The sequence below is a fragment of the Schistocerca nitens genome, chromosome 6 (assembly GCF_023898315.1).
Source record: "Schistocerca nitens isolate TAMUIC-IGC-003100 chromosome 6, iqSchNite1.1, whole genome shotgun sequence".
In the NCBI taxonomy this organism is placed as follows: domain Eukaryota; kingdom Metazoa; phylum Arthropoda; class Insecta; order Orthoptera; family Acrididae; genus Schistocerca; species Schistocerca nitens.
This window is the reverse complement of record NC_064619.1, coordinates 694708346-694729635: the sequence shown is the minus strand read 5'-3', so window position 1 is coordinate 694729635 and position 21290 is coordinate 694708346. Positions and strand designations below refer to the sequence as shown.

Genomic DNA, 21290 nt, shown 5'->3' with positions numbered 1-21290 from the left:
ATTCTGACCATAATTTACTGACTATGACCTGTTAATTAAAACTGAAAACATTGCAGAAATGTAGGAAGTTAATGAAATAGAACCCAGATAAACTGAAAGAACCACTGGTTATGTAATCTTTCAAATGCAGCATTTACTAATAGTTAACTAAAACATGAATACTACAAGAATAAAAATAGAATTTCTAGTAGTTTACTGTCGAGTTGAGATTTTCACAAATGTTTTATTCGTATCTTACAGAAACTAGCAGTACGGCAATAAACAGCCTTTTAAACACGCCGCTAATGGCAATCAAGTAATTTATAGCAATACAACAGTTAAAAATTTTTTTTTAAAAAACACAGGAGCTAGCAGTACGGCTATAAATTACCATTTAAAACACGCCGCTAATGCCGATCAAAGTAATTTATAGCAATACAACAATTTAAAAAAATTTAAAGAACATTAGTAAACAGGCTACTAAAGTAAATACAGAACTTGTTAATAAAGTACGGTGAGGTAGTGAAGCTACCAACACCGCCATTAAAAAAAATTAAACAGGTCTCAGCAAACACACGATTAATGGCAATAAAAGGAGTTTACAAACTTGGAGGAATTTTTAAAAAAATTAAACAAAAGTGTCCTGGAATATCATTAGAACACAACAGATATGACGGACCCGTGTAAGGCAGCCACAAATCACCCACTCAGGGATGCTCAGGCTAGACAGAATACTGACCAATTTAAATACGCCCGTAAACACAATTGCCACTCTCAGGCTGGTCACTGCACCGACTTTTAGCCAGTGAAAACTTGTTATAAGATGGCTTAACTTGCTGACAGAATTAGAGCTAACCTTGTGCAAGGAAACATTACACCACACAGTCCTGAATGAGCGACCACATGATCAACCAACAAGAAGCATGAATTTGCATATAACCCACAACAGAATAGCTAAACAATTAAACTGCCAAAACTACACCTCCCATCGGACAGTAACGAGAGGAGGAGGAAAGATCACTGTCTTCAATTACACTGGTGCCAGGGACAGGAAACCCGGTCGCTGGAGGCCACAAGGCAGAAGAGACACTGGTTACACAAAATTATTACTTAATGATTAAACCTTCCATGAACTGAACTTGCAATTATGCTCAAACAGGCAGTACACAACCTCCGATGGCAAGGATCCACACATCCGACCGCACACGCGATGCCAGCGTACCCAACACGCCACGGTCACGCGACAAAACGCTCTGTCAGCGGAGTTCACGTCTTCTCTGCAACGTTGACGGGTAGCGACCGCTCGTTCATGTTAGGTGTCTCCTTTTAAACTCCAGTGTTGAAATGGAGAATTTAAAGAAACTTGTTAACGTCCCACCAAGGCGAAATGAACAGCAACTACTTGTGGGGCGATTCTGTATACAACCAACACGCGGGGAGCTCTTCCGTCAACTCGATCCGCTCGTTACACACAACCGACATACATCACGTGGCAACTCGGTACAACCGACCACGCCTGCTTTGCGCTGGAGAGCCACACTGCCCTCCCGTGTCCACCACACTCTCTCCACGCAACGCCCCTACTTATGCGCCACCACATGACGTTACAACCGGTCGAAGACCTCAATTCCTCCACAGCAGTTTCCCGGAAGCAAAAACGCAGATATCGATAGCAGAGGGAAAAGATAACCAAGCAGCCACTTAATGACAGGCAACATATCAAACAAACATGTCAGGAGAAGAAAAGGAAAACCAATGCAATCTAAACACAAGGTGTAGCAAGAGTCGATACACGGCTCAACCTCCCCCTCTTAAACTGGAAGCATAGCTTCCCGAACCCTACAAGAGAAATGTTCACCTCAACTTAACCTGACTCAGATGAACTCGATACTGCTTTCCCGCTTGATTGTCCCGAACTAAGAGATTCACTGGACCCAATCGTTTCTCAATGGTACATGGCCCAATAAAACGAGGAGTCAATTTTCCCAGCCTGTCGACTTGTGTGTCTCTCCCCGGGTAATTACGAATATAAACTTACCCTGAAACTGACGCCGACTCCGGTTATAACGAACGGCTTGTCTGTTATGAGCAGCGAGATTATGCCTGGCCGTACCCCAGTTTTCTTTAATAAGCTGGGGAGTAATAACTGCCAGAATTAGGTCTTGAATCTTCCGCAAATTAGTAAGGGGAGAATTAACAGGAAAAGTAAACATCAGAGAAGCAGGGGTTGCCTTGATGATTTCATGACACGCGGTGTTAAAGGCGAAACTAATCCACCGGAGATTTGAATCCCACTTCCTAGGAGAATCCTGATGGTAAATAATAAGAGCGGATTTCAAACTGTGGTTCATCCTTTCCGCAAAAGATCCCTGAGGTTAATATGGAGTTGTGGTAATATGCTTTATCCCGTTCTTGAAGGTAAACACTCTAAACTGAGCCGAACGAAAAGCGGGAGCGTTATCACTAACCAATTGTTTCGGCAGTCCGAATACACTGAAGATGTTGAGTAAATGAGCAATGGTAGTGACAGCATTTACATTTAAACTCGGCATAAGCCAAGTAAACCTAGAAAAGGCATCGATCACTACCAGAATGTATTGATTACCCTGCTTAGTCCGGTGACACTGTGCTACCATCTGTCTTATATCTTGCTCCATACAAGGCCAAGTGAGAAATTCCTTCACTTTATGTAATGTCTTATAGGTGCCTAAATGTCCCCTGAAAACAGATTGATGAAAATACTGAAACACTGGTCATACTAAGGTTGCTGGTAAACAAATTCTAAGTTTCCGACAGTCTCCCCCTTTTTTACACAGAACTCCTTTGTTCACAACATAGGGGCTTACCTCCTCGCCCGCTTTCAGCCTTCTCCTAATGTCACCGAGGTTAGGGTCCTGTTCCTGTTGCGTACATTGATCGACGAAAAGCTGGGGAATCTCTCCCAACACCATACAACTAAAATCCTCTTCCCCGCTCTTCTGATTGTGATCAACGCTGGGTGAACTATCAAACATCCGACTTAGCACATCGGCCACGACATTGTCAGTTTGGCTGATATGCTTAACAGTAAATTGAAAGGCGGAAATTAGCACAGCCCACCTCGCGATTCTCCCTGTTTTACGTGGGCGAGCCAAAATCCAACTCAGGGCCTGATTATCAGTTTCAAGATCAAAGGGTCGATGCTCCAAATAGAATCGATACTTTTCTAAAGCAAAGAGGACTGCCAACGCCTCGCACTCATACACTGAATACTTGAGTTTGGCATTCGTTAACTGGTGCGACACATATGCTAGCGGCTGCCTCTGCCCGTCCCCTTCTTGGAGAAGAACCGCAGAAACCCCGGAGTTAGAATTGTCAGTTTGCACAATAAACCTCTTACTAAAATCAGGAATGCCCAATACCAGAGGATTGGTAATCACTTCTTTGATCTGGTCGAAGGCCGCCTGCTGTGCGGTTCCCCATTCAAACTTAACTCCCTTGCAACGAAGTTCATTAAGGGGTGCCACCAATTGAGCGAAGCAGGGGACAAAGCGCCTAAAATAATTAGCCATTCTCCTTTTATCGCTAGAGGGCGGTAGTATTCTTAAGGCCTTTGTACGGTCCTGGTCAATACGTATACTTCGGCCTGATACCAGGTGTCCCAAAAACGAGACCTACGGACGAGCGAAGGTGGCCTTTACGGGTCTGACTGTCAAACCGGCACCCTGCAGCCTAATGAATACCTGCCGGATATGCTCAAGATGTTCTTCAAATGACTTACTATAGATGACCAAGTCGTCTAAATAGTTATACACACAAACCAATTTCAAATCACCTAAGACATTGTCCAACAATCGCGTCAATACAGCTGCCCCGGTAGCGAGACCAAAGGGAACCCTATTAAATTCAAACAGATTCCAATCTGTGCAAAAGGCGGTAACATGCTTGATAATATGCCTGATTAAGATCGAGGACCGTGAACCAATTTGCACCCGCAAACCAAGTGAACGAATTATGAAGGTCGGGAAGAGGAACCGACTCCAACACCACCTTGTTATTCAGGTGACGATAATCAACAACCACCCTGAAGTCCCGCTCTTGATCCTTGGGCACGAGGAACACCGGAGATGTGTAGGATGAAGTCGAGAGTCTAATAACTCCCTCTTCGAGCATTTTAGATATTTTAGACCTCAAAACCTTGACCTTAGGTGGTGACAAACGATAAGGAGACTGACTAACGGGAATCGGGTCACTAAGGCGAATCTTATACTGAAGAACTTTGGTAACTCTTAGTCGATCACAGAGAAGCTGGGGAAAATCAGCTAACAACCTACCAAGACGAGAAGCCTGATCCACCGAGAGATGCCCCAGATCAAACTTGCCTGCTTCGACCGCCAAGGCCTTAGGACCCACACATTGCACCCGCTGCGTACATTCACAAGAACCAAACTTCAGTTTAGGCTTAAACTTAAAGAAAAAGGTATGCCCCGCACAGTCCAAAACCAAACAAGTTTTATTAATAAAGTCACACCCAAGAATCAAGTTAGCCGACAATCCTATCACCGAGGCAAAACATATGGGCCAAGAAAATTCTCCCACGGACAAACCCCCATGAACCCATTCTTGCAGAGGTAACAGCTGCCCATCCGTCAAACATCATCTCTGAACCACGGATGGAATCAATCTAAGGCGAGTAATATGTGCAAACTCCAAGTACCAATCTAAATTCAGCAGGGAAATAGAACTTCCAGAATCCAACATCCCACAGACAGGTTCACCTCCCACACTACAGCAAATATATGGCAATGAGATCGGGGCAGCAATCACTCGGGCACACCTGGCTCGATAACTCCGAGTTCTTCTTTTACCAACAATCTGGCGTCATCTGTTAGCTCTCGGCGTTCGAGGAGCACGACATTCCCTAACAAAATGCCCCACGCTTCCACATCTGAAACATCATCGATCCTCCTGCTTATTCACATCACTGGAAATTCCCCGTCTCTCCTTAACCTGTAGATCAGTTTGAGATAACTGCTTCCTACCCTCATCGGGCAGCCGGTTCTCAAGAGACAATGCTGAGATACTACCCACTGCCTTATCCAACACCTGCCAATTGACAGGACGCTGCCTGAAGACGAAATCAGATTTATCCACCACTCGCATGCCTCTTAAAATTATCGAAACCAGTTCTTCCTCCGGAAGCCCTACTAACAACGCCGATGACGCTAACCTGACTCTATCCACATAGATAGTTGCATACGCCAAATATAATTACACTCCAGCTGTTGCCGGAGTCCTCTGGTTCATTTTTTATCAATGACCCGCTGCATTAACTGAGCTAAAGACAAACCTCCTTCCATTGCTTGTGAGATAAAGTGCCCTAACTCATCTCCCGCTAACGGATACAAGAGCCCCAAGATCAGCTGATGAGAAACTCTAAATGCTTGTGCATGCTGTTCGAGCCGAACCAACAACCACAAGAAATCTTTTACTTGTTCGAGATGATCTATACGTAACTCCCTGATATCCTTAAACAAATACATGATCGGATTAGGTAACTTGGAATACGCTGCCTGCCCGGCACTCACAGAGTCACAACCACCCTCACGACTCATCCCATCGCGGAACTCTTAATTCCTCTCTTCCCTCAGGGAGTCCCTTTCTTGGTTCCAAACAAGCACACAAGATCAAGTTGTAATGCACTTATTCTCTCCTGCAACCCCATCCACGACTGCTTATCTGAGCCACTTAATGCAACTGACCCTAAATCACGCACCCGATTACTGAGGTGAGCTAACTGCGCCCGCACCCTATCTAATTGCCTACCACTAGGCTGAGCATCCTCTAAGAATGATATAGTATCTCTGAGATGATCAATCGCCTCACCCAAGAATTTTGTTGCTGCCTTACACTCAACAATCCGGCGTGATGACCACCGGAGACGAAAATGCAGACCGAATGCGCTGCCAGCTCCAACACGAAGTTACAACCGGTCAAAGGTCTCACTTCCTCCATAGCAGTTTCCTGGAAGTAAAAATGCAGATATCGATAACAGAGGGAAAAGACAACCAAGCAGCCACTTAATGACAGGCAACATATCAAACAAACATGTCTGGCGAAGAAAAGGAAAACCAATGCAATCTAAACACAAGGTGTAGCACGAGTCGATACACGGCTCAGAAGCAGAGGATCGAAAAGATAAAAAGATAAGGCTCAATAGAAATCCTGGGTAACACATGAGGTATTGAATTTAATTGTGAGAAGGAGAAAATATAAAACTGCAGCAAACAAAGCAGGCAAAACAGAATACAGATGTCAAAAAAAGATAGATTGACAGGAAATGCAAAATGGCAAAGCGGGAATGGCTAGAGTAGAAATGCAAAGCTGTGGAAGCATGGATGACTATGGGAGAGATGCTACCTGAGGAAAATTAATGAAATCTTAAAAAAAAGAGAAGTTGCTGAGCTGGCAAGCCAGCAGTAAGCAGAAAAGTTAAGTTGAAAGGTGGAAGGAAACTGACATAATGAACTTCATAACAATGTAGAAAGGATATAGGAAATAGGTACAAATGAGAGAAGAGACATGATACTCCATAAGTAATTTGACAGATACTTGGAGAACAAAGATGAAATGAGGCAACTGGAGTAGAAGACATTTCCTCAGAATTATTGAGATGTGTGGAAGAACCAATTATGATAACATTGTGTATGATATGAGACAGGTGAAATGCACTGAGAGTTCAAGAATAATGTAAAAATTCTTATTCCAAAGAAGACAGCTGCTGACTGATGTGAATATTTTCAAACCATCAGTTTAATAAGTCATAGTTACAAAATAAGTAACGGGATTATTTACAGAAGAATGGAAAGACTGGCAGAAAGTGACCCTGGGGGAAGATCAGTTTGGTAAGAATACACAAGGCAATACTGATCCTACAACTTATTGTAGAAATCTAGAAGATGTCAAGAATAAAATACAAGAAATAAAAAGGCTATCTACAGTGTGTTGAGAAACAACACTGCAGTTGTTAAGAGTTGAAGGTAGTAATTGAGAAGGGAGTGAGGTAGGGTTGTGAGCTACTCTGATGTTATTCAATCTGCACACTGACTAGAGGAAACCAAGGAGAAATTTAGTAAGGGAAATACAGTTGATGCAGATGAAATAAGTCCTGAGGTTTTCTGACAACATTGTCATTGTATCAGAGATGGCAAAGGACTTAGAACATCAGTTGAATGGAATGGAATGGAATGGAATGGAATGGAATGGTCATTGTCTTTTAAAGAGGTTGTAGAATGAAAGGCAGCAAAACTGTAACAAGGGTAATGAAATGTACAATCGAAACAGGTGATGCTATGAAAATTAGGTTAAGAAATGATGCATTTAAAGCAGTTCACAAATTTGGGTTTTGGGCAGCAAAATAACTTACTGTGACCAAAACGAAAATGACATAAAATGCTGACTTGCAACAGCAATAAAAGTGTTTTTGAGAAAGAGAAATATGTTAAATGTTCAGAAGTCTTATCTGAAGTGAAATCTTGTAGAGAATTGGTATGTATGTGATTTATGGTTTCGAAATAAGGTGTTACAGAAGAATGGTTAAGATTGCAGGTATAATTAATGAGAAGGTTCCTAGAAGTATAATAATGAGGTTAAATGGATGTAGGCTGCAGTGATGTAGAGATGAAGAGGCTTGCACAGGTAGAGTACAGAGCTTTATCAGACCAGACTTTGAATTGGAAACAGCAACAACAACAACAACAACAACAAAGAAGTCAATTTTCTGCAGAAAATTGTGATGTAGCTTGGGTTGACTTCACAAGAACCTCAAAGTAGAGCACCACAGTTGTGCGGGAGAACAATAAAATTGTTGGTTTCAATTAAGCAGCTAGAATGTAAAACTTCCTGGGAGATTAAAACTGTGTGCTGGACCAAGACTCAGACCCAGGACTATTTGAGTTTCACAGGAATGTGCTCTACTGACTGAGCTATCCAAGTTTGACTCATGACCCTCTCTTACAGCTTTACTTCTGACAGTAACTAATCTCCCACCTTCTAAACTACACAGAAGTTCTCCTGCATACCTCGCATGATTAGCACTCCTGGAAGAAAGGATATAATGCAGAAATGGCTTAGCCAAAGCCTTAGGCATTGTTTGCAGAATAATTTTTCATTCTATAGTGAAGTGTGCACTGGTTAATATTTCCTGGCAGGTTAAAAATGTGTGCTGGGTCTCTCTCTCTCTCTCTCTCTCTCTCTCTCTCTCTCTCTCTCTCTCTCTCTCTCTCTCTCCCCCCCCCCCCCCCTCCCTCCAAGCATTAATCCCGACTTGCGGGTCTGCTGTTTTGCTACATCTCCCCGTCGTTGACATCTTCTAGTTTTAAGCCAACAAAGTGCATGTCTCCCCTGAGGTTGTCAGTCAATCTGTTTGGTGGTCTTCCTCTTGGTCTTGTTCCTCCTGGGTTGATGTGGAGTGCTGTTTTTGCGACTGAGTTGTCTTGCTTTCTCATGACGTGGCTGTACCAGCGGGGATGGGCTTCTCTCACTTTATCGGTGATCAGCGTGACACCAAACCTTTGCCGGACGTCTCTATTTTTTATGTGGTCACATCGTGTCAGTCTCATGGACCATCGAAGCATCTTCATCTCCAAGGTGTGTAACATTTGCTCTTGTCGTTTTGTCATAGAGCGACACTCAGTCCCATACATTGTTGCTGGGCATACCGTGGCCATATATACTTTTGACTTTAGATACTGAGGCATCTTTTTATCGCAGAGGACTCCAGTGACCTGTCTTCACTTGAGCCAAGCTGCATTCACCCTCATCTGAGTATCAAGAGTTGTGTCGCAGTCTGAGGTGACGACAAACCCTAAGTACTTAAAATGCATGGTCTTCTGCAAGTCTTCTTTGCTGTACTTACGGTGCCTCTGGTTTGGGAGCCGCATTCTAGGTACTCTATCTTTTGGACATTGAGATGCAGCCCATTTTCAGCCAGTTTGTCCTTCCACGTTTGAACCTGGTGCTGGAGTTCATGGCGGGCTTGGTCGGCAAGTACCACATCGTTTGCATAAAGAAGGGTCCGGGGATGTGAAGTCTTGTATGTCAGCTGTTGCCGTATCCGTGCAAAGGATGAATAGCAATGGTGAAAGAGCAGAACCCTGATGAACACCCACAGTGTATCGAAGGGCAGAGAAATTCCAGCAGGACTCTGAACAACACTAGTGGAATTACAGCACAAAAGTTGCTCCCAGCTTACATACTCTTCAGGGACACCGTGGCAGCAAAGAGCTCGCCAAATAAGATCGTATGGGATATGATCGAAAGCCTTTTCTTGATCTAGAAATGCCATGTGTACACTCTTCTGTCTATTTCTGTGTTTTTCAATGAAAAGGCGCTTGGAATGGATAGCATCGATGGTTCTGCATCCCTCAACAAATCCACACACTGTTACATGGATTCCAGTCACTGTTTTTTAACATTTTAGATGTGCATCACGGTTTCACTGTCGTTTACACTGATGGCTCCAAACAGGAGAATTTCCTTGGCTGTTCTGTGGTGTTCCCTGATAATGTTACCCGGATTCGCCTCCCTGCTGAATATACCGTTTTCGCAGCGGAGCTCCACGCGATCCTGAAGGCACTGGAGCAGATGAATCGTGTTCGGGGCGATCGATTTCTTCTCTGCTCCGATTCTCTTAGTGCCTTACAATCACTGCAGAACCTATACCCGACTGAGGAGATGGTCCAGCTGATACATGGCCAACTGTACTTGCTCCAACAGCGGGGTAAAGAGGTATCCTTCTGCTGGGTGCCTGGTCATGTCGGCATATGGGGCAATGAACAGGCTGATCGGGCTGCCAAGGAGGCCTGCAGAGAGCAGGATGTGGTCCAGTGTCCTATCCCGTTGCAGTCAGTCATCGCTGCACTCCACAGGAAGTGCATGGAGTTGTGGGAGGACGAATGGCTGGCGGTGACGGCCAATAAACTGCGGTCGGTAAAGTCAACCACTCGGCCGTGGCGTTCCTCCTGCCGGTTGCTCAGGCGGGAAGAGGTGGCCCTCACACGTCTTCGGATCGGGCACTGTCCTCTGACACATAGCTATTTATTACGGCGGGAGGATCCTCCGTTTTGTGATGCCTGTGGTGTGCACATCTCTGTCCGGCACGTTTTAACAGACTGCATTTTATATCGTGATGCAAGGGCAGAAGCACAAGTTGATGGGGGTCTGCCTTGTGTTTTAGCAAACGATGAGACGTGTGTGTCTAGGGTTTTTAAGTTTTGTGGTGTGTCTGGACTCTGGCCTAAACTTTCAGGCTGGAGGTTTTAGTGTATTGCAGAGTGGCTGACTCCTCCCTTTTTTTCCTTGCGGTCAGCCAGCCACTTCCATCTGCTACATTGTTTTAGCTCCCTCTACCTTTTTCCTCCTGTGTTGTCCATGTTTTACTGCTGACGCCCTGCTTCATCCCACGCTTCGGTGTGGGTGAGCACATATTTTCCAATGATTGTTCCCCGTGTTTTCTGTTCCGTTTTATGTAAATGTTCTGAGCTTTTTTTTTCTTGACACCCGTCTCACTACGATACTGAACGGGTGCTGAAGACCTTGCTGTCGTGCGCCCACAAAACCCCTCTACTACTACTCTACTGTTACATAGACAATACTTCTGAGTCTGTTATCAAGTACCTGTTCAAAGATCTTCAAAGTATGACAGAGGAATCGAATAGGGCGATAAGTCGGGCAATTGTTCACGACTCCTTTTCTCTTCGAGATTGGAACTGTTATGTTAGTTGTCCGTGCTTGTGGAAGTTGTTTTTCAGCGATGATTCAGTACAAGAGTGAGGCAAGGAATTCTGAAGCAGGCTTTCTGAACATTTTCCAGATTTCCATTGGTAGGTCATCTGGGCCAGTTGCTTTTCCATTTTCCATCTTGCTGATGGAAAGCATTACTTCCTCAGGTGTAATTGACAGGACGGATTCTAAAGTAGGATCATGACTAGTAATTGGTGGATGTGTAAACTCTTTGTTGCTGATGTTGTGAAAGTAGTCTGTCCAACACTGGAGAACAGATTGTTTATCTCTTAGCAGTTTGGCGTCGGCTCCCTTTTAGTGCATGACATGTCCAGTGTCCTGAGTTGAATGGTGACGTGACTTAGCAAGATGGTAGATGTTGTTTTCTCCCGATGGTGTGTCAAGCTGGGCATACAGTGTCTGGTAATACTGGTCTTTTGCTGCAGCTACTGCTCTTTTTGCTGCTGATTTCAGGTTGCGACATTTCTGGAGATCAGTGTCAAGTCGTGAGTTCCGCCAAGTCTTGTATACCATCTTTTTCTCCTTGATTGCTTGCTTGACTTCATCTGTCCACCATCAAGTTTGTTTGTAAATGTATTTTCTTCCAGGTATGGTTTTTCCCAGTGTTTTTGTCGCTGCTTGATGAATTTGTTCCACAACATCTTTCCACATATCTTCAACTGACTGATCGTCAGTCTTTGCGGAGAAGTTTGCAAAGGCTGCCATCAACTTGTTTCGCTGGGTATTCGTTCGCCACCACTTAATTTGCTCATGCCCAGTCTTAGGTTTAGGTTTGGGTTGTATAACACACTTGCAAATATCAAGGACAGGCAATTGGTGTCGAGGGGCGATGCAGTCATATGGAATTACTTTGGTATCCATTACCAGCTTCATGTCTTGTTGACAAAGTAGCCAATAATCGATCTGAGTAGCATGACCTCCACTTGTATAAGTAGCCAGATGTGTTGGCCTCTTTTTAAAGTATATGTTGGTCACAATGAGATCACGAGTTTCTGCAAAATCAAGTATCCGACATCCATCATCATTCTGCACACCGAACCCATATCCTTCTTTGTGGGCCCCGACATGTCTGTTTAAATCTATTCCAACAATGATGGACTCATCCTGGGGAATTGCTCGAAGGAGGGCATCCAGACTGTTCCAAAACTTGTCCTTCTCATCCTCAGTGCATCCAGTTTGAGGTGCATAGCAAGCTACAGTGTGGGCAGTGATAGCTGTTGAATCAATCTTGGACATAAGCCTTTCGGACACCCTTGACATTGTTACGGAAGTCATGGTCAACGACTATTGCTACGCCGTTTTGTGGACTGGGACGAATGTGCAAGATAAATATCCCATAATTGAGTTCCAGTCTGGCACTGTGTGTGTGTGTGTGTGTGTGTGTGTGTGTGAGAGAGAGAGAGAGAGAGAGAGAGAGAGAGAGAGACCATTTATACTAAACTGACTATTAAAATGATAATGTAGAATAGAGGAGTGTCTTCTTCTAGAATGAAATTTTCACTCTGCAGCAGAGTGTGCACTGGTATGAAACTTCCTGGCAGATTAAAACTGTGCGGGCAAGTGCTCTACCAACTGAGCTACGCAAGCATGACTCACGAGCCGTCCCCACAGCTTTAATTCTGCCAGTATCTCGTCTCCTACCTTCCAAACTTCACAGAAGCTCTTCTGCATACTAGCACTCCTGGAAGAAAGGATATTGTGGAGACATGGCTTAACCACAGCCTGGGAGATGTTTCGAGAATGAAATTTTCATTCTGCAGGAAGTTTCATACCATCGCACACTCCGCTGTAGAGTGAAAATTTCATTCTGGAAACATCCCCCAGGCTGTGGCTAAGCCATGTCCCTGCAATATCCTTTCTTCCAGGAGTGCTAATTCTGCAAGGTTAGTCTCAGTCCGGTACACAGTTTTAATCTGCCAGGAAGTTTGTGTCTTCTTCTGTTTGAGAAGATCTAGTCTGTAGGACATAAGTAGATTCTAAAACTGCTTTAAACTGGGAATAAATGTTCTTTTAGACTACATTAAGTAGAAAAGACTCCTTATTTCAACATAAAATTGATTTACTATCCGGATAACAATCCAAATTAATGTTTCGGTTTATGTAATGTGCCATACAACAAGCTCAATGAATATACATATTATTCTTGAACTGGAAGGAGTGATAGGATCTGAAGATGGTTTGTTGTGAATACCCATTAGAGTTAATAAATACTCTTTGATCTTACTACTGATTATGAAATATTGAGGAGACAAGTGGCAGTGCTGCTTACCTTTTCCAGTTTCATCAGGTGAAAGATCTTTTTTTCCCTACTGTATATTACTTTAATTTTTGAATTCCATTGTTTTTAAGATAAAATCCAGTGATACATGTTAAGGAATGAACAGGATGTCATTTCTTATGTTGTTGCTTTCCATGATAAATCCACTCAGTGCTAAATAACTGTCTTCTGTTTGTCTAGATTGTTGCGATACTTCAGATGAGTATGAGAGTCATGCAAATTGTGTTAATAACTGCAATGATCTGGGGAAAGCAGCTCGAATGGAAGCACAAAAACTTGCAGAAGTTGCTAAGATTGGCAGTGAAATGAGAGCAGCACTAAGCAGAAAAGGAAAGCAGTTGCGCCAGGAAAAGCAGGTAAGATACCTGTTTGCATTCTGTATAGCTCTTGTGACAACTTTTGAAAACAGTTTTGCTTAGTGAGGACTTTCTCTTGACTTATAAATTGTCAGACATGCAGTATTTCACCTGGTCACTTTGAAATTAAAGTGTCTTAATTTGCTGACATTATGTGATTGCAGGAGAGATTGGTTCAACTTGAAAAAGATAAAGAAGAAGCAGAAAGTCTAAAGAAAGAAAAAGAAGCATTGAAGTTGGCAGCAGAAGAGTTGGAGAATAAGGCTTTAGAGAAGTATAGGCAGCAAGAAGAGGAGGAGAAAAAAGTGAAGCAAGAAGAAGAACAGAAAGCAAGAGAACAGGAAGCATTTGAACATTTCCATAGGCTAGATGCAAATCAAGATGGGAAGTGAGTTACTGAAGTAAACATTTAGTCTATTCTCATTTGTTTTGTACACTACTGCGTAGGACTTACTAGTTTTTTGTAGGATTTAATGGTTTTCTTGTAATCCTCCAGGTTGCAGAAATCAGAAATACAAACACAACAGACGTTTGACCAAAACAAAGATGGTGTGGTATCCGATGATGAAGTTACTGTAAGTCAAATACAATTTTGGAAACTATGTGTTTTACAGCACAATATTAATCACTTGTTAGCGTTAGGATGAAATATTTCTTTCACCGTATTTTATGAAATACTGAGGAATAACTAATTGAATTGGATCTTATGCTGATGAATTAGAATTAATGATGAAAATATTGAACTTAGCATTGTAATAAGAGGTGCAAAAATACTATTTATAAATACTTAAATGAGAGAAAGTTAGTCATGCTTGATTACCTCAAAAAATAAAGTTCATGACTCTTTAAGTTTTCAGATTAGAGTACCTTTCATTCATTAGAGATCAGAGGAAGGCAAATAAGAGAAACAGGTGTAATAAAATAGGTAACAGTATAAATCAACTGAATTCTCAGCACTGGCAAGATTTATGAGCTATAGGAGAGGACCAAAAAGGAAATACACAAAGTAATGCAGACACCAGCATGCAGATCAGATAACCAAGTAAATGAACAAGGAACATCATGCTCTGAGAGGGAGTAAAATCGTGCAGTCTCTGTATTTCTAAATTCTGATGGCTGTTGAGTGGCAAAGATTTAGGACTTTCAGAAAATGTATATGCAAAAAAGTGCTTGAAAAATGTGTATTGTAGTAAGAGAAAAATTACTGAAAACTATTGGGAGAAACAAGAATGCAAACTAAAAATGTTGTAAAATATGATGTGAAAGACGAATACCAGCAGTAACAAGAGCTAATGACAAAAAAAAAAAGGGTGGGGCTGTGAAGATATAACTGAGACTGAAGCCTAGTGATTGTTCTTTCAACAAGAAGGGAGTAGAAGTGAGCCACAAAACTGCTGTCCAAAACCCTTGACATTCACTTGTTGTAGAATCTTAGCAAATACTCTGAGGCCAAACATAATGAGCCCCCCAGGGGCTCAGCATTCATTTGCTGAGTACGGGCTTGGCGACCCCGGGGTCCTGAGCTGGGGACTGGTCTGCGCCGCCAGTCTCCTGTCACCGTAACCCCCAGACATGCTTCAACGACCACCATATGGCGCGGCGGTGGAATGTTCTGTGCTGCGGGGAATGGTAATCTTGGCTTGACCGCCTGGATTGCGAGGAAGGCCATCCTCTATAAAAACCCCTCAGTCTTAGGGTGTGCTCCGCACCTATGAGATGCATGGCTGTTGGGGTGGAACAGTCGCAAGCGGGCAACCTCTGGGGCACCTGCCGCACCCCAGTTGTATACGGCTTACTCAGGCACGCGGGGCTCTGTCTGAGCGGACCTTTAGTTCCCTAGCTGCTCGTGGGACCGCAGTGGACCCTTCGACCTCTACATTTCCCCCTACCAGTGGATTGGGTGGGCCACTGGTAGGAAAACACACCCCATCGAAAAAGCGACTTCGTGCTGCGAGTCCTCCAGCTCCTGGTGTTGCTAGCGATTTATCAGACTGTCATAACAGAGCACATGCTGATAACCAGAATGTGTTTTTGATTATTAAAGGGAAGGAGGGTAGCTTTGAGAGGGTTTCTCCCTTTTACATCCACAAAGGTCTTGAGGGAATTGCAGGTACACTGAAATCTGTTAAGCGACTGCGCAATGGGACTCTGTTAGTTGAGACTTCTAGTTCCCGTCAAGTTGCTTCTCTTCGGAAAGCAACCTGTCTCGGAGAGTACGCTATCGAGACCGAGCTCCACTCCACTTTGAATTATAGTAAGGGTGTTGTGACATGTAGGGACTTGGTGGATATCTCCACAGACGAGTTAAAATCTGAGTGGGCTGATGAAGGTATTGTTGACGTGCAGCATATTATGAAACGAGTCGATGGGGACCTCGTCAAATCTGACTCGTTTATTCTCACGTTCAGTTGCCCGAGACTCCCAGAGCATGTTAAAGTGGGGTTCTTATGTTTGCCAGTACGACCATATTTCCCCAACCCAATGCGCTGTTTTAAATGTCAGCGCTTTGGGCATACTACGTTGGGGTGCAATGGGATAGCCACTTGTGGTAAATGTGGTCAGCCTGCCCATGAAGGAGCTGATTGTTCATCGCCTGTGAAGTGCGTGAATTGCTCTGGGAGTCACCCTGTCTGGAGCCGGGTCTGCCCCATCTGTCTCGACGAACGGAAGATCAAAACATCTAAGCGCATCCCCTATGGTGAGGCCAAGAAGCTCTTTAAGGCCATGCAACCTCCTGTGTTTACGACATCTTTCACTTCCGCTCTGAAAAAACCGGTACAAATGGCCACTGTTGCTACGCAAACGGAGGTTGCTAGTGTTAGCACTAACACCTGCGTTTGCCAGTGCACTTGTGCTGCTGTTGTTGGTTTGAAACCTGTGGCTCTCCCCGCAACGTCGGACAAGGCCGTGGTACTTCCTGCCTCTTCCCATATGGCGCCTTCTGCTCAGAGGAGTACAGCTCCACCTGCTGACAAGGCTATGCATTCTAAGCCCCCCAAGACAAAGACGCCGAGGGTGAAGGTTTTGCCACCTGAGGAGACTGGTCAGGGTTGGTCCGATGACGAGGCCATTGTACTGTCTGACATCTCCCGTGGGTCGTCATCAGAGCTGATGGACATTGATGTCGACCGGGGGCGATCTTCTCGCCCCAGGAATAAATCTCCGGCCAGTACGGGCTCTCCTCCAAAACACAGAGGCAGGGTGAAAGTTCAGCCACCCTGATCACTGGCTCCCATATTACAGTGGAACCTGAATGGGTTCAGGACGCATGTGGCCGAATTACAACTCCTTGTACGAGAGTGCCCTTTGTGCTTATGTCTCCAAGACACACATTTTTGGGCCACTGATGCTCCTTCTTTACGGGGCTATACCGTATATCGGAAAGATGATCTGACGGGGGAAAGGGCAAAGGGTGGTGTTGCGGTTTTTGTCCGTGACATGCACCCCTCATCTGAGCTCCCTCTCGTTACAGACTTGCAAGCAGTTGCAGTTGACCTTCTTGTGGGTCGGAGGCTCACAGTCTTTTCACTTTACTTACCACCTCAGGATGCGATAGACTCTGAGGCTCTCACAGACCTTATTAGCCAACTCCCCCGCCCATTTCTTCTTCTGGGGGACTTCAATGCTCATAATGTCTTATGGGGCTCTTCGACTACTTGCCCCAGGGGTCGCATTCTGGAAAGCCTCATAATGTCTGAAGAACTGTGCATCCTCAACTCTGGTGCTCCCACTCATTTCTGTACTGCTTCTGGGTCGTCATCAGCTATTGACCTTTCCTTTTGCTCTCCAGCATTCGCGGATTCTGCTCTGTGGGAGGTTGCTGCTGACCTCCATTCTAGTGACCACTTCCCCCTTTGGATTCGCCTCCTGGATGAGGCTATGGCATTACCAGTGCCGCCCCGGTGGCACCTCTGCCGAGCTGACTGGACACTTTTCAGCCAACTGGCTGTTTTGGAACACCGTGCCAGCGTCCACGAATGGGTAGACCATGTTACAGCCGTGATCTCCCATGCTGCTGAATTGTCAATCCCACGGTCATCCAGTCATCCCAAGAGGCGTCCTGTCCCTTGGTGGACCACTGAGTGCCGCTCAGCCATCCGAGCCCGCCATGCAGCTCTGCGCCGCTTCAAGTGCCGTCCCTCAGCTGACAATCTTGCGGCCTTTCGGGTGGCAAGGGCCAAAGCGCGGCGAGTGATTAAAGAGAGCAAATGACTGTCATGGCAATCGTTCTTGAACTCCATCTCCCGCTCCACTAGTTCTACGAAAGTATGGGAAGCCATCAGGAGGATTTCCGGGAACTCGGCCAGCTACCTGTCACGGCATTGCTACATCAGGGAAGTCTTCTCACGGTGCCGAGAGACGTTGCCCAGACACTGGCCATGCATTTTGCGGCATCTACCGCCACTATTAACTGTGATCCAGATTTCTGCCACTACCGCAGTGCCATCGAGAGGGGTCACTTGGACTTCTGGTCTCCAAATTCTGAACCCTACAACCGCCCCTCCACAATGTGGGAACTGGATTCGGCGCTGTCTGTGGCTCATGATACTGTGCCTGGTCATGATCAAATCCGGTACAGCATGCTGCAGCACTTGTTACTGCCTTCCAAGGAAGTTCTCCTGAATTGTTTTAGTATGATATGGTTATCCGGCACGTACCCTGACTCGTGGAGGGAGGCGATTTTGATTCCCCTTCTCAAACCGGGGAAGGACCGAACGTATCCCAGTAGTTATCGGAGTATTGCTTTGACGAGCTGTGTCGGGAAGACGTTGGAACGCATGGTCAACCGTCGCCTGGTTTGGCTGCTCGAGACCAGGCAGCTCCTTAGCCCCTCTCAGTGTGGCTTTTGGAGATGTCGTTTCACTATCGACAACTTGACCCTGCTTGAGGCGGCCATCCAGCAGGCCTTCCTATGTAACCAGCATTGTCTAGGTGTATTCTTTGATATTAATAAGGCGTATGACACTACTTGGCGCCGCCTTATCCTCAATCAACTCCATCAGTGGGGCTTTCGTGGCCATCTCCCCATCTTCATTCGGTCCTTTCTTTCCCACCGCCTCTTTCGATATCGGGTTGGTACTGTGCTTTCTGATTTGTACGTGCAGGAGAATGGTGTTCCTCAGGGAAGCGTTTTTAGTGTCACCCTCTTTGCCGTCGCCATTAACAGTATCGCGTCCACTATCCGAAGTCCTGCCCAGTGCTCCCTGTTTGTGGACGATTTAGCTGTTTTCTGTTCTTCCTCTAGTCTTGTTACTGCTAGTCGGCAGTTGCAGCTTACGATAAAGCGATTAGAGGCATGGACTGCGAAGACGGGTTTTACCTTTTCTGCAGACAAATGTGTGTGTGTTCATTTTAATCGTTCTCGACGTCTTTTTACCTCCCCTGAATTGCGTCTGAGGGACACCATTCTTCCTTTTAGAGACACTGTGAGGTTCCTGGGCCTCACTTTTGATTACAAGTTGTCGTGGTTGCCTCACCTTAAAGACCTCAAGGTGCGGGCCCTGAGGGCACTGAATATTTTGAAGTGTCTGAGCCATCGGTCCTGGGGAGCAGATCGGGCGCGTCTGCTGCAATTTTATAGGGCTTTCGTCCGATCGCGTCTTGACTGTGGTTGCACTGTGTATGGGTCTGCAAGGCCTTCGTATCTGAAGATTCTTGACGCAGTACACCATGAGGGTATCAGGCTGGCCACTGGTGCCTTCCATACTAGTCCCATCCCCAGCCTGTGTGCTGAGGCAGGGGAACCGCCGCTCGCCATCCGGCGGAAACTCCTCATGGTGTGACGGGTGTGTCAATTCCTTGCTGTCCTACCTCCCCTGCGTACCCTACCATTGCCCGACTGCCTATGGAACGTCTCTTTTCCAGTCGTCCCAGGGCAACGAGACCATTTGGGATTCGTGCCAAGCATTTGCTTGAGTCCCTTGGTGTGGAGCGTGTGGCCCCCCCCAACGACTGGGTTTTACTCGTCTCCCTCCCTGGTTGCTCCAGAGGCCCTGCGTCCTTTTAGACTTGTCGGAGTACCGGAGGAGCTGCACTTCTGCGTTTGTTTTTACCTCCTTATTTTCTGATATTTTACACCAGCATCCGGACCATGTACCAGTATTTACGGATGGCTCTAAACAGGGGGACTCTGTTGGTTGTGCTGTTGTTTTCCCTGATCGAGTCGTCAAGTTACGTCTTCCTGCGGCGTTTACCATCTTTGATGCCGAATTGTTTGCGATCCTGCGGCCATTGGAGCAGATGAGATGTGTTCCCAGTCGGAAGTTCCTCATCTGTTCTGACTTCCTGAGTGCCCTTCAGACCATTCAACACTTGTACCCAGCGGATACGGCCATCCAGAACATCCATGATGCCCTACTCCACCTGCAATGGCAGGGGAAGGAGATTTCTTTCTGCTGGGTGCCGGGGCACGTGGGTATTAGGGGAAACGAACTGGCGGATGTGGCTGCCAAAGATGCATGTTCCTTCCCTCACGTTGTTGACTGTGCCGTCCCCCTCCATGCTGTTACCTCCCTCCTGCGTTTTCGTGTTATGCGTCAATGGGAAGAGGAGTGGCTGGCAGTCGGTGATGATAAGCTGTGTCTGGTCAAGGCCACCACGCGGCCATGGCGTACGTCCTACCAGTCATGCAGGCGGGATGAGGTTCTGCCCACTCACCTCCGCATCGGGCACAGTCCCTTCACACATGGTTTTTTACTCTGGCAGGAGGATCCCCCAGTTTGCAGTGCTTGTGGCGTCCAGATTACTGTCCGCCACATTTTACTTGACTGTCTTTTATTCTCTGACCAGAGGGCGGTGGTTTCTTTGCCACCGGATTTGCCCTCTATTTTGCAAGACGATGCAACGTCTGTGGTTAAGGTTTTACAGTTTTGTGTCCTGTCCAATTTGTTGCCTCGGATTTTAGGGAGAGGGTTTTCATGTGCTGCTGGATGACTGGCTCACCCAGATTTTAGGTAAGAGGTCCGCCAGTCACGAATACCTCCTTGTTTCCCTTCGGTTTCTGTCCTCCATTCCTTGTGTTTCCTTTCCTTTTTTAGTGCATTCCTTCTCCTCTTGTTTTGCCTCTGTATGTGAGGTTCGCTGTCCGTCTTAGTCCCTTCACTGCATGTGTTCCTGTTTTTATGCGTTTGGGCGCTGATGACCCCACTGTTTAGCACCCGTAAACCTCAAACACACACACACACACAACATAATGAGGTATCTTGAACATAGTGACACCTACCTTGCCAACAAATCAGCATGGATTCTGACAACATCTGTTATGTAAAACTCAACTCTCACTTTCCTCGCGCCGGCCGAAGTGGCCGTGCGGTTAAAGGCGCTGCAGTCTGGAACCGCAAGACCGCTACGGTCGCAGGTTCGAATCCTGCCTCGGGCATGGCTGTTTGTGATGTCCTTAGGTTAGTTAGGTTTAACTAGTTCTAAGTTCTAGGGGACTAATGACCTCAGCAGTTGAGTCCCATAGTGCTCAGAGCCATTTGAACCATTTTCACTTTCCTCACACGACGTCCTAGAAACCTTGGGCTAAGGCAGCCAGCATGATGAAGCGTATCCTGATTTCTGAAGAGCATTTGATTCAGTACCCAACCTGTGCTTATGAATGAAAGTACTTTCATGTTTTGAATCAAATGAAATTTTGTAACAAAATCAAGGAATTTTTTGGTAGGAAGGACACGATGTGTTATGGACTGCAGAGTCAACAACAAATATGGAGGCAACTTGAAGCTGTGTCTGAGGGAAGTGAGTTGGAACTCTTTCTGTTTGAATTATATGTAAAAGATATGGCAGATAATATTAATAGTAACTTAAGACTTTTTGTAGATGATGCAATAATCTATAATGAAGTAGCCTACCCTCTAAGAAAAGCTCCATAAATATTCAATTAAATCTTGATA

General features: G+C 45.4%; 1 protein-coding gene across 2 annotated transcripts in view; it reads left to right on the top strand.

Moving 5' to 3' along the window:
* The window catches only part of LOC126263201 (glucosidase 2 subunit beta), a 196740-nt gene that overhangs the window by 62439 nt on the left and 113011 nt on the right, over positions 1–21290 (top strand). For both annotated transcript variants that reach the window (XM_049960264.1, XM_049960263.1), the window contains exons 3-5: positions 13220–13395; positions 13560–13783; positions 13892–13970. In XM_049960264.1, coding sequence (XP_049816221.1) covers positions 13220–13395; positions 13560–13783; positions 13892–13970 — 479 coding nt within the window. The remainder of the gene's footprint in view (positions 1–13219; positions 13396–13559; positions 13784–13891; positions 13971–21290) is intronic.